This window comes from Molossus molossus, unplaced genomic scaffold (assembly GCF_014108415.1).
Source record: "Molossus molossus isolate mMolMol1 unplaced genomic scaffold, mMolMol1.p scaffold_m16_p_20, whole genome shotgun sequence".
NCBI classification, from domain to species: domain Eukaryota; kingdom Metazoa; phylum Chordata; class Mammalia; order Chiroptera; family Molossidae; genus Molossus; species Molossus molossus.
The window spans coordinates 40,253,158-40,266,426 of NW_023425356.1; the positions used below are offsets into that span (position 1 = coordinate 40,253,158).

Below are 13,269 nucleotides of genomic sequence, written 5' to 3' on the forward strand. Positions count from 1 at the left end.
AATATTCAGTTTTATGGAAAACACCTATTTAATAACTTAATTTTGGACATTAAAGTTGTTCCATAGAAAATGTATTTATGGCCCAACAGGTGTGGCTCAGTGGTTGAGCACCATCCCACGCACCAAGAGGTCACCAGTTCAATTCCCGGTCAGGGCACATGCCCGTGTTGTGGGTCTGATCTCCAGTGGGCATGCAGGAGGCGGCCAGTCGATGTTCTCTCTCATCGATGTTTCTATCTCTTTCTCCTCTCCTTTCCTCTCATGTCAAGAAAGAAAAAAAATTTTTAAATAGAAAATTCATTTATGAATACCTTTACATTTCTTTGCACAATTATGATATTTTCTTAGGTAAACTGGAGAAGTGGGATTATTGAATATAAACGTGGCAGTGGAGTGTATTACTATTATTTGTTATGTTAGGTCATGGAGGCCTCAGCGCAGTCTTCCGGAGACCATCAGGAAGCGCATGTCTCAATCCAGGAAATGCAGGAGCTCAAGGAAACCCTTAACCAAGCTGAAACAAAGTCAAAATCACTGGAGAGTCAAGTAGAGAATCTGCAGAAGGTATGAGTGTGAAATAGTGAAAGGTGTATGTTCAAACTCTTTTCTTCTTAAATACCTAAAGGAATAAAATGGAATATTAGTTATAAAAAAGAATTTAAAAAAAATTAATATATGGCCTGGCCCTTGTGGCTCAGTGGTTACACGTCGACCCATGCACCAAGAGGTCGCTGGTTTGATTCCCGGTCAGGACACATGCCAGGCTGTGGGCCAGATCCCCAGTGCGGGGCATGCAGGAGGCAGTCAGTCAATGTTCTGTCATCGATGTTTCTCTCTCTCCTTCTCCCTTACTCTCTCTATAAAAATCAAAGAAAAATAATTTTTTTAGAGAAATATATGTTAAACTAACAGTTTCTCTTTTTGTAGGGAAATGTATATATTTTATCCTTTTTACTTTGAATAACTCATTTATGAAAGTAGTATCTAATTATCTTCAAGTGTTCACTTACTTGATTTGACCAGCATTTTATGTTTATACTTCCATTTAATCTACATAAGCAAAATAGTATTTTACATTTTAAGTCTGTAGGGCATGCAGTTTATATTGATTTGATTGCCCTACATAGTAAATACTTTGTTTTCTTTTAAAAGACATTGTCTGAAAAAGAGACGGAAGGAAGAAATCTCCAGGAACAGACTGTGCAGCTTCAGTCCGAACTTGCACGACTCCGTCAGGACCTTCAAGATAGAACCACACAGGAAGAGCAGCTCCGACAACAGATCACTGAAAAGGAAGAAAAGACAAGAAAGGCTATTGTAGCAGCAAAATCAAAAATTGCACATTTAGCTGGTAAATTTCTGTATACTTTTAAGTGTAAACTTGATAGTGAAAGTTAAATGATATGGGCTTAAATTAGGTAAAAACATGTAAATACCATAAAGTGATTTCTGTATGTTTTAAATATTAGGTTTATTTAATTAGATAAAAAATAAGAGCAATCTTAATTTTCAAGTGTTAAGGATGTCCTTGATATGTGAAGTGTTTCTTGTTAACTAGTAATGAATAGATAGGGAGTACTGCTATCTTTCTGCTTTAGTGTATAACTAATTACAACCTTTTTTAAAAAAATATATTTTCATTGATTTTTTTTAGGGAGAGAGAGAATTGATGTGAGAGAGAAACTTCGATCAGCTGCCTCCTGCACACTCCGCTACTGGGGATTGAGCCTGCAACCCAGGCATGTGCCCTGGCCGGGGATCGAACTGGGACCTCTCAGTCCTAGGGACGATGCTCAATTCACTGAGCCACACCGGCCTGGCCATTACAACCTTTTGATGGAGATTCTTTGGATCCACAGTGTACTGTCCAGAGACCTTCTGTAAACTTCTAGACAGCATTGGATCTTACCAGCCCAGGGCTTTTCTGTGCCTCACTTCACTGAAGGCCCCTCTAGCCTACCCCTTCAGGGAAAATATGTCAAGTTTGGAGGAGCCCTGTGTTGTAACACATGGGGCCTTACTGTACCTTGCTTGCCAGTCTGCATAGTAGGTAGATAAAATGCCAAATTAGTTGGCTTTTATTATGAGTAGTTTTCTTAATGAATCTCTAAGATAGTGTCCCAGCAACAAATAAGGTTAAAAAAATAAAGTTACTTAATTGTTTTTGGCATGTACAATAGATTATATGAAATAATACATTGAAATATTAAAGGCTATATAAAAGGACTTTTGCTGGCTGTAGTTTATGGTAGATACTTTATCTTTTTGAGGTCTTTTTTTGGAAACATTTCATGTTATTTATGTTGGAATAAGTATATTTTATACTGGAGTAATAAACAGATATGTTTAGAACTTTGCCTATTGAGATGTATAGTGTATCAGACTTACTGTAAATGTAAAAGGTCAGGAATAGAATCTGATATGACCTTTAAGTATTAAGCACATAACTATTTTTTATTTTCATTGTTTGATTATACTATTAATAGAATCACCATTACTTCTTTAGGTGTAAAAGATCAGCTGACTAAAGAAAATGAGGAGCTTAAACAAAGGAATGGGGCCTTGGATCAGCAGAAAGATGAATTAGATGTTCGTATGACTGCTCTTAAGTCCCAATATGAAGGTCGAATTAGTCGCTTAGAGAGAGAACTCAGGGAGCATCAAGAGAGACACCTTGAGCAGAGAGATGAGCCTCAAGAACCTACTAATAAGGTGATTAGCTAATTCTGTTTAAATGACAAATCTTTTTGTATATTTTACTTGAAGCTGTCTGGTGATTGAGGAGCCTTTATCAAAGTGAGTTTTGGCTAACCCAAGAATACAAAGAGAATTTTAAAAAGTAAAATGTTGCCCTGGCCAATTTTCTCAGTGGTTAGAGCATCAGCCCACAAACCAAAGAGTTGCGGGTTCGATTCCGGCCAAGGGCATGTACAGTACCTTAGTCGCGGTTCGTCCCCGGCCTTGGTTGGGGTCGTGCAGGAGGCAACCAGTCGATATGTTTCTCTCTCTCTCCCACCCCCACCCTCACTCCCACTCTATCTGAAGATATTTGACAAAATATCTCGGGTGAGGATTTTTTTAAAAAAGTAAAATATTTTAATGGCATTTTTCTTAGTGGAATCTTGTGGGATAGGCGCAATAATCCAGTTTTCTTTTTATTATAGGTCCCAGAACAGCAGAGACAGATCACGCTGAAAACAACTCCAGCTTCTGGTGAAAGAGGAATGTGAGTTTTAGTTCTTTTATAGTCTATCTGCTTTTCTTTTAAAAATCAGGGAAGATCTAGTGATTTTGCAGGGAGAAAAACAAATCTAAAATCTACTCGATTACAAAATATGCCCCATCAGGTAGAGTTTTGTGACAAAGAAAACATCTTTCATCTTTTGGTTTGTGATTGACATCTAAGATAAGCTACCGATTTTCTCTGTGATGTTAAGGTTACAAATATAAGAGGCGGGGCTGAGACTTAGGTAAAGTGATCAACAGTTGCATACATTTCACATTGTCAGGATGCACCACTACAGAATCTTTCCTGCACAGATTTTAATGATTAAATTCAAAACCTCTTCAATAAGAATTTTGAAATATTTAGTGAACAAAAAATAGAGAACTATAATTACTGTCTCATTAATTTTGTTTTTGTTTTGTTTTTTAATCTGCCAAAAGTCTACCTGAAGCAATGTTAGGAAAAACAGAATTAGTAAGGTCTGAATGCATATTAAGATCATACTTGTTGCCCTGGCCAGTTTTGCTCAGTGGTTAGAGCATCAGCCTGCAGTCCAGAGAGACCAGGGTTCAGTTCCCGCTAGGGGCACGTACCTCGGTTGCAGTTTGTCCCCTGCCCTGGTTGGGTTGTGTGGGTGGCAGCCACTTGATGTGTCCCTTTCACGTCGATGTTTCTCTCTCTCTCTCTCTCTCTTCCTCTCTCTCCCTCCCACTCTATCTGAACAAAAAATGGAAAAATGTCCTCAGGTGAGGATAAAAAAAAAAATCATACTTGTTGAACACTCATTTCAGGAAATATTTGCATTTTGCCTTTCATAGAGTATATGTCCTTCATAAAGAATATTTATAGTAATTCAATCATTCTTGTATTTTTCCTTCTATAAGTGCCAGCACATCAGACCCACCAACAGCTAATATCAAGCCAACTCCTGTTGTGTCTACTCCAAGTAAAGTGACAGCTGCAGCTATGGCTGGAAATAAGTCAACACCCAGGGCTAGTATCCGCCCAATGGTTACACCTGCAACTGTCACAAACCCTACTACTACCCCTACAGCTACAGTGATGCCCACTACACAAGTGGAATCACAAGAAGGTAAGTAAAATAAAACAGATATGAGTGGACTGGCTGCTTATTTAGATTTATTATGAGAGAATGACAAAAGTTTCAAGGATAAATGAAGCTGCCACTAAAGCTAACATCAGACATGATAATGAAGGTGGGCAGTTAATATTTTCAGTTAAATACCTCCCAGGATACTCGTTAATGCAGCAAATTTCCTCCCTCCCTTCCTTCTTGCTTTGTTGTGTTTTTAACTAAAGAAAGGGGAAATGTTACCCCTATAAGTATATGGCATGTTTTTTCAGGACCAAAGTTGACATTTATTTTTTTAAGCAATTTTTTAAAAATATGTTTTTATTAACCTTAGAGTGAGGAAGGGAAAGGGGGAAGAAAGAGAGAAAGAGAAACATCGATTGGCTGCCTCCTACATGCTCCCTACTGGGGATTGAGTCCACAACCTGGGCATGTGCCCTAACTGGGGATGGAACCAGCGACCTCTTGGTGCATGGGATAACAGTCAAACAACCAACTGAGCCACACAGGACAGGGCAGATTTTCACTTTTAATGGCCAAGAAAGATTATATGAAATCCACTTTGGGAAACCTACTAAGTCAGTGCTTGAACCCAAGCATCACTTTTTCATTGAAATTGTCTGATCTCTTAATTGCTTTCTCCACTTTGTTTTCATGGCACTTTCTTACTCACTACAGCAGTTACAGTTCATTTAAATACATGCCTTTATACTCCACTAGCTTGAGTTCCTAAAGGGTAAGAACTTTCATTATTTAATCCTTTCATCCACCGCCCCAGATAGGTAGGTGTTTAGTAAAACTTCACTAAATGCAGCTGTCTTAGTTCCTTGTCTTAACAAGTGTTATAATTCCATACATTTTTCAAGCATTTAGAAATATATGTGTACATACTGTAAAAGTACAGAATATTTCAGCTACCGGTATATTTCAGTACAATGAATTTTTTAGATGTATTACCAATTAAACTTATTGGTCACTTATATCAGTGAAAAAATTATGCTTAATAAAAGTTTATATTTGACTCTGAGCTTCTAAATTTCATATAATTTTATATACTTTAAATAAAATAATAGATTGAAAACAGTTTCACATACTTAATTCAGCTACCTCATCAGTCACATAGGCAATACAAAAATGCATAATACATTACCTTTACCCTTTTTTTTTTGTATACTGAATGGTAGAAGAGAGATATATATATATATACACAAATAACTATATAAAATGTTACCTATAACACAGAATATGGAGGACAATCCCAGCTTTGATAAGAATAGAAAACTTAACATATTAAATGTTATAATTACTTTTCAGCTATGCAATCTGAAGGGCCTGTGGAACATGTTCCAGTTTTTGGAAGCACAAGTGGATCTGTTCGTTCTACTAGTCCTAATGTCCAGCCTTCTATTCCTCAGTCCATTTTAACTGTTCAACAGCAAACACAGGCTACGGCTTTTGTGCAACCCACTCAACAGAGTCATCCTCAGATTGAGCCTGCAAATCAGGAGCTGTCCCCAAACATAGTAGAGGTGGTTCAGAGTTCACCAGTTGAGCGACCATCTACTTCCACAGCAGTATTTGGCACTGGTAAGATTAATTTTAAAATGAAGTTGTAGTAGGCCTGTGCATTTGTAGTTTCTTGGATATAATACTTATCGTGAGTGTATTCTTTGTACATACTTGTTTTCTACCAGGTATTAGAATGGCTGAATGTATTCTTAATATTTTATTTTATGTTTAGTTTTTTAAACCAACTTTGTCTAAATTGAGTTTATTATAATGTTCTAATTCAAGATTTAAATTATGTCATTTCAAGTTTCAGCTACCCCAAGTTCTTCTCTGCCGAAGCGTACACGTGAAGAGGAAGAAGATAGCACCATAGAAGCATCAGACCAGGTTTCTGATGATACAGTGGAAATGCCTCTTCCAAAGAAGTTGAAAAGTGTTACACCTGTAGGAACTGAGGTGTGTAAAGGTCTTCTGTTTATTTTCTATCAATAGAGTTAAGATATGCTCTCAGTTACAGCATTATTGGGTGAATGGGCTTTTGGGGGCCTAAATCCATAAAACTTTCTTAACTTACTGCAGTTTCCACTGACAAGCTCAGGTGTTGTTGCTGTTGCCACCAGTCTTTTGCATATTTTTGATGAGATAGTTCCCATTTCAACTTTAAAAATACTGTTATGAGCCCTGGCCGGTTTGGCTCAGCAGTTAGAGCGTCGGCCTGCAGTCCAGAGAGACCCTGGTTTGGTTCCCGCTAAGGGCACGTGCCTCGGTTGCAGTTTGTCCCCGGCCCTGGTTGGGTTGTGTGGGAGGCACCCACTCGATGTGTCCCTTTCACGTAGATGTTTCTCCCTCTCTCTTCCTCCCCCTTTCCCTCCTAATCTATCTGAAGATAAATGCAAAAATGTCCTCGGATGAGGGTAAAAAAAAATATACAGTTATGAAACATAAGTTGAATTCACTTTCAGTTTAATTCAAAGAATAAGGAAATTTATAGTCTCATGCACATTTTAAACTGTTACCTGCTATCTTTTTCTCAGATGACCAAAATTATAATTTTTTTAAATTTGTTTTTACTAATTTTTTTAGAGAGAAGGGATGGGGGAGAGAGAGAGAGAAACATTGATTGATCGACCACCCCCTGTATGCCCTCTACCGGGGATTGAGCCTGAAACCCTGGCATGTGCCCTGACCAGGAATCAAACCTGGACCTCCCAGTCCATGGGATGATGCTCAGTCCACTGAGTCACACTGGCCTGGTTAATTCTTTTTCTTTTTTTTGAAGATAATTATAATGAATTGTTTTACTGTCAAATATTGAGACTACTAAATTAACTTCATTAGTATGTATTTAATTAATGCTCATAAGCCTTATTTTGTGTTAGTCAAGAGGAAATTGATTATATTTTTATAAGTAAAAGTATAAATGAACATTTCTGATATGCAGTTTTATAAAATTACTGATGAGTTGTATTTTATTGGGAAAACTAGCGTAACGCATTATTTCATGAACTGATTTGACTTAACTGTTGTCCATTGTGATTCAGGAAGAAGTTATGGCAGAAGAAAGTACTGATGGAGAAGTAGAGACTCAAGTATACAACCAAGATTCTCAAGATTCCATTGGAGAAGTAAGTTAAAACATATTTAAAGCAACAGATTGTTGCTTTTAATGAATGGAACTAGCGTTGACAACTGAATCATTATTTGGATTTTTTTTTTTAATTGGCTGCTTTTACATCTGATGAAATATCAGCATTACCAGTGAAATTTCTGCTTTCTTTTACTCCTAATTGGTATAATGCCTTCTAAACTTTTTTAAAGAAATGTTTTTATTTATACTTAGCACAGATTTTCCATGCTAAGAGTTGCCATGAGTAAAGATTATCTACTCAGTTATTTGGAAGGACGAGTGCTGATTGAGTTGTTAACCCATAGTGCCCAATGTGGTGGTCTTCTATTGCTTTCCGTGCTGAATTAAATTAATACATGAAAGGAAATGCATTTATGCACTTTCTTCATTTTTTGGAACAGTCATTGAGGCCTCTCCAGAGATAACCTCACTAGTTGAAGTAACAAAGCACTAGGTTCCATTCCTAACTTGACCACTTAGAAGCTGTGTGATATAATAAGCAAGTCATTAATTCGCTCTAGGCCCCAATTTTCTCATCTGTTGGGCTAATATAACATAATTTTTAGTATTCTAAAATAATATCTATCACATTTTAGGCACTCAAAGTTTTATTTTCTTTCCTTCAAGCCTTCTGCCCCACAGATTGTGAATTTGTAATATAATGGTGTTCACAGAACTCATCACTATAAGCCAAGTGTTGTTTCTAAGAAATTTGCTTTGTTAACTAATTTAATCCTCAAAACTACCCTATTTTATAGGTGAAAAAAAAAAAACAATGCCCAGACAGGTCACATAACCAAGTTCTCGTAGCTTTGAAGCTGGGATTTGTACTTGGGCTGTCTAGTTTTCTGTAACCCTCTTAAGCTTGAAACAATACTTTCTGTCTGAATAAATTTTCAGGATCAGTTATTCTAAAATTATTTTAACTGTACAACATAAAGGAATTGTGTTAAGCTAATCATAAGTAACCAGAGATTGTAAGTAAATTTTAGTTTCTTAATTTTGTAAGTTAATTTTTCCAGTTTTCCTTGGCTAAAAACAACCTTTAGGGTGAAGATAGCACTCTCAGTGACATTTTTCATGTATCTTTCAGCAAGTATCATCTGAAGAGCTTAATAATTTTGAAATAATAAGATGTGAATATTAGTTTTATTGCAAGATTTGTTTAAATCATACTAAAATTAAAATAAAATGCTGGTAGTTCATATGTGTTCTTTAGTCTTTACTTGGATCTATGGTATTTTACTGATAGTTTTAGGCCGACTTGACTTTATTTTTATTTTAATTTTTAAAGGGAGTCACGCAGGGAGATTATACTCCGATGGAAGATAGTGAAGAAACCTCTCAATCTTTACAAATAGACCTTGGAGCCCTTCAGTCAGATCAGCAAACGACTTCATCCCAAGATGGTCAAGGCAAAGGGGATGATGTCATTGTAATTGACAGTGATGATGAAGAAGAGGATGATGATGACAATGATGGTGATCATGAGGTAAATTTGGCTTGAAATCATCCATTTTTTTTAAACTGCTGAAAGAAATACTGAAATCCTTAGGACTATTAATGCATCAACCAATAAATTCTGATTCTCAGTATAAGTCAGTTACTTTGTTTTTCTTTTATCCTGATTAGCTCCTAAATTAATATTTTATAGTGTAATTGAGTATAGAACAAGTCACGGAACACCCCAGTTTGTTTTTTATTTTTTTATTTTATTGTTTTTAGTCCTCACCCGAGGACATTTTTTGATACTTTGTTCAGATAGAGTGGGAGGGGGAGAGAGAGAGAGAAAAACATCGACGTGAAAGGGACACATCGAGTGGTTGCCACCCACATGACCCAACCAGGGCCGAGGACAAACTGCAACCGAGGTACATGCCCTTAGCGGGAACCGAACCCGGGTCTCTCCGGACCGCAGGCCGATGCTCTAACCGCTGAGCCAAACTGGCCAGGGCCCAGTTTGTTTTTTAAATGATTACTAAGCACTTTAGGATTTGTTAGATTAGTTAAACTTAATCTTAAATCTTACTGATGAGTGACTGAATTTAATTGTAAGATCTATAGTTTCTGGATATAATAGAAGAAACTAGGATTTTTTTTTTTTTTCCTCATGGAGCCCCACAGTCCTTTTCAAAAGAAATTGAGGTATCATGATAATTGAAGCATATTTTAAGCGAAACTTTGTGTTTTACTTGGGGAATTAATCCTATATCGACAGCTTCACATTTTAGATTCTTTCATTAGTCAAACAATGTGTTTTAAAACCTCATAGTGTAGAAAAAAAACCCAACCTCATAGTGTAGTATACTTTCATCAGTCTTCAATGCCACATTTTCAATTTAGAATTAAAGTGGACCACTTGACACTTTGTGGACATCCTGGAGCTTTCATCTTTGAACTGCCTGCATTCAGAATTTGTATTGTGCTACTTCTGGTAAACATCACAGTTGCTACCACTGAGCTAATCCCATAACAGCTTTCAGGACAACTGTGTCCTGATCAACAGAGTGTCACGTAAATTTCTAAGCATAGTATTGAGATGTGCAGACCACGTGTGCCATGTCCGAGATCTTTATTTCTACTTCGGGATGTTTTTGCCAGGATTATGAAGAAGACGAGGAAGAAGATGAAGATGATGAAGATGACCCAGGGATGGGAGACGAGGGTGAGGACAGTAATGAAGGCACCGGGAGTGCAGACGGCAATGACGGGTCTGAAGCTGACGATGCTGAGGTGACTGGCTAGGATTTTGACCATCCATTTTAAGGGCTTCCTCGGAAAATGTACTCTTCTCCAAGGGTATTAAAAGGCCTCTATTCTCAGAACACTACAACTTTTTATACTTTTGGGTTTGTTTTTACATCTTTTGTTTAGTCGGTTAATATTTCTTAAGATAATTGTATTTGTTTTATTTGCACTTAGTGTTTATATTTTGTTTTTAGGGTGGTGATGGGACTGATCCAGGTACAGAAACAGAAGAAAGTATGGGTGGAGGTGAAAGTAATCAGAGAGCTGCTGATTCTCAAAATAGTGGTGAGATTTTTAGTCTCTTTTTCATTGAAGATTTTGGTAATATTTTCTAAATTAGAATTGCATTTAATTATCAAATAGGTCATAAAACTTAGTAAATTGGCAAGCAAAAGATTGGCTCTTGTTCTAGCTTTGTCATTTTATTCTGTTCATAAAGTCTGCTATTTATATTTGTATCTGTAAAGTGCAGTCATTATACTATCTTTTCTACCTCATTGGACTACTGTAAGGTTAAAACACATTGAAATCTATAAAGTATTATAAATGTCATGTATTGCTGCTATTCTTATTAAGTGGAAAAATTAAATCAGGAACTTCTAACAGCAGTTCACAACCAGAAGAGGTCAGTCTAATCAAGCTATATGTTTCAAGAGTGTGGGTATTGGAGCTTTGCAATATTGTCTGCTTATCCAATGAATAAAAGACTTTGACCAATATAGCATGCTTTTTGTTAAATCTTTGAAAGGAGGGCTATTGAGAGATGATGTAGGCAGTAAAGGATTATGAAATTCATAGAAAAAATGTATTTTAGAAATATTTCTAAGTATGTTTTATTTTTTTTGTTTAGTTTTGTTTTTTTATCCTCACCCAAGGACATTTTTCCATTTTTTGTTCAGATAGAGTAGGAGGGAGAGAGAGGAAGAGAGAGAGACAAACATCGATGTGAAAGGGACACATTGAGGTGCGGCTGCCAGCCGCACCACGGGGACAAACTGCAACCACAATACGTGCCCGTAGCAGGAACCGAACCCGGGTCTCTCTGGACCGCAGGCTGACACTCCAACCGCTGAGCCAAACTGGCCAGGACTCTAAATGTGTTTTAAATAATTGGTAATCATCTGGTATAAGCTGGTTTTACAGATAATACTCAGCCAAAATCATTAATAGTAATATAATACAAACCTTATATATTTACTAATGGGAAAACAGTGTCTGAGTTTTCAAATAGTTCTGTGTATTTTAAAGTACAAGGCATATGTTTGAATTAAGGAAAGTAAAGATGGGCAATTTTACATTTTAAATTTTTAAGAGAAAAATAAACTAGTGAATATTAAACCATATAACGAAGAATAGTTTTTAAGCGAGATGAGGTAGGGAGAGATTAATGATACTGGGGTAATACACATTTTGTAAAACATTTGTAGATTTAAGATACATCCTTTGTGTAGTTGAGATAAAGAGGGAAATTTTTTGCCTTGTTGGTGAAACCCAAGTTCATATGCCTGACACTTTGAATAGCCAAAATTCAAAATGTCAGAATCTGGAGTGAGGAAAGGTTTATTGATCAAGAAAGTGCCAACAAAGGAGATAGGAGACCTAATGGTGCCTTAGATCCATCTTGCTCACTGAACTAAGTTGAGGGAATAGGATCACAGTAAATACTAGTAAGCCATTTTAATTGGAGAACCTTGGAACCGAACTTGACCATCTATGGTTAACGGGGTGACAACACAGAACCTCCCTGGACTGGCAAGGTTCAGCAAAAGGGCAGTTTTAGTTCTTAATGATTTCAAGTCACTATAAGGATTCAGGATCTAGTTCAGTTTACAAGTAGAAAACAAAATTCAAAAGACCATGGAGAGCACTAGAACCTAATATCCACAGAGGTATATTTTAGTTCCTATAAAACATAATTTTCTTTCTAAAATCACCCTCATTTTTACTAAAATAGCCAACTTGAGACTAATTTATCTGCAAAATAAGTCTAGTGTCAATAAACTTGACCTATTTGTGTGATTCCAGCAAGAATAGTAATTAACCACACAGGTACCTTTAGATCTGCTTTGCTGGAATCTTCTTAAGGAATATTCAAATTGAACTTTAAATAGCCTCTTGAGACTAAGAAGCCAAGCTATCAGACTTCTACAGTACCTATAGATTTGGGTGAATTCCTCTCTTCTCAATGTCTCCAACATATTCTGAGGTTCTTTCTTTGGATTTTCAAAAAAGCAACTTAGTTTCTCACCTGGTAAAAGTACTGTGAATCATGTAAAACAAGGTACGAGGCTGTTTTCCCAAAGGGTCTTTTATTGGCTTCCAAAGTCAATCTTAGCACCCCAAAACTTGCTGATCAAAGCCCTGGTAATAAAAGACAGTTTTCAATTGTATTTTGTTATAAAGAAAACAGCACCTTATCGAACTTATGCAAATAATCACTTTGTCATGAAAATAAAAATACTCCTTAGAAGTTCCTAGATTTTGGAGGGACCCAGTAGGGAGGGGGAAAAAAATGTTTCAGTTCTGCTAACAGGGATATAATTTACCAAATTGCTAAGTCATTGGTAAACAAGTTTCCTTTTATCTGGAAAACAAAGATTAAAAAGTCAACAATCTCAAATGAGAAAGTCACAAAAATTGTAATCATTTTCATTAGTTCATTCAGTCCAATGAAATTGAACTTGTTCTGCTTGAATGCAGTTTTTCCTGATACTTGCAAGGTTGTCTCTCAAGATCCGTATAGTTTGCTCAGTGAAGTGAGTGCCTCAAACACTAGAGATTATGGAAGGTATACCCCAAGTGGGAAACATTTTCTAATAGTTTCCTTGCCATTTTAAGGGCATCCACCTTGTGGCAGGAGAAAGCTTCAACTCATCCAGATTACTTACACACAAAAAGAAAGAACATATTGATAACCCAAACTAAGTGGCAGTTGAATGAAGTTGAGCTTAAATGTACCGTGGTGGAGGAAGGCATGCAAAAAATGAAAATATGCCAGGGACCCTAGTTAACCAAGTGGCCATCTTGGGTTTCCCATAGCCCCAGCTATCATTTAATTTATAGTCA

General features: G+C 36.6%; 1 protein-coding gene across 4 annotated transcripts in view; it reads left to right on the forward strand.

The window, feature by feature from the left end:
• TPR (translocated promoter region, nuclear basket protein) overlaps window positions 1–13,269 on the forward strand; it is a 61,405-nt gene that overhangs the window by 33,820 nt on the left and 14,316 nt on the right. For 3 of the 4 annotated variants that reach the window (XM_036271910.1, XM_036271911.1, XM_036271912.1), the window contains exons 32-42: window positions 421–564; window positions 1,153–1,351; window positions 2,507–2,712; window positions 3,165–3,226; window positions 4,111–4,319; window positions 5,634–5,906; window positions 6,136–6,284; window positions 7,370–7,453; window positions 8,750–8,947; window positions 10,057–10,188; window positions 10,398–10,488. In XM_036271910.1, coding sequence (XP_036127803.1) covers window positions 421–564; window positions 1,153–1,351; window positions 2,507–2,712; window positions 3,165–3,226; window positions 4,111–4,319; window positions 5,634–5,906; window positions 6,136–6,284; window positions 7,370–7,453; window positions 8,750–8,947; window positions 10,057–10,188; window positions 10,398–10,488 — 1,747 coding nt within the window. The remainder of the gene's footprint in view (window positions 1–420; window positions 565–1,152; window positions 1,352–2,506; window positions 2,713–3,164; window positions 3,227–4,110; window positions 4,320–5,633; window positions 5,907–6,135; window positions 6,285–7,369; window positions 7,454–8,749; window positions 8,948–10,056; window positions 10,189–10,397; window positions 10,489–13,269) is intronic. The other variant, XR_004960859.1, reaches the window with a different exon arrangement.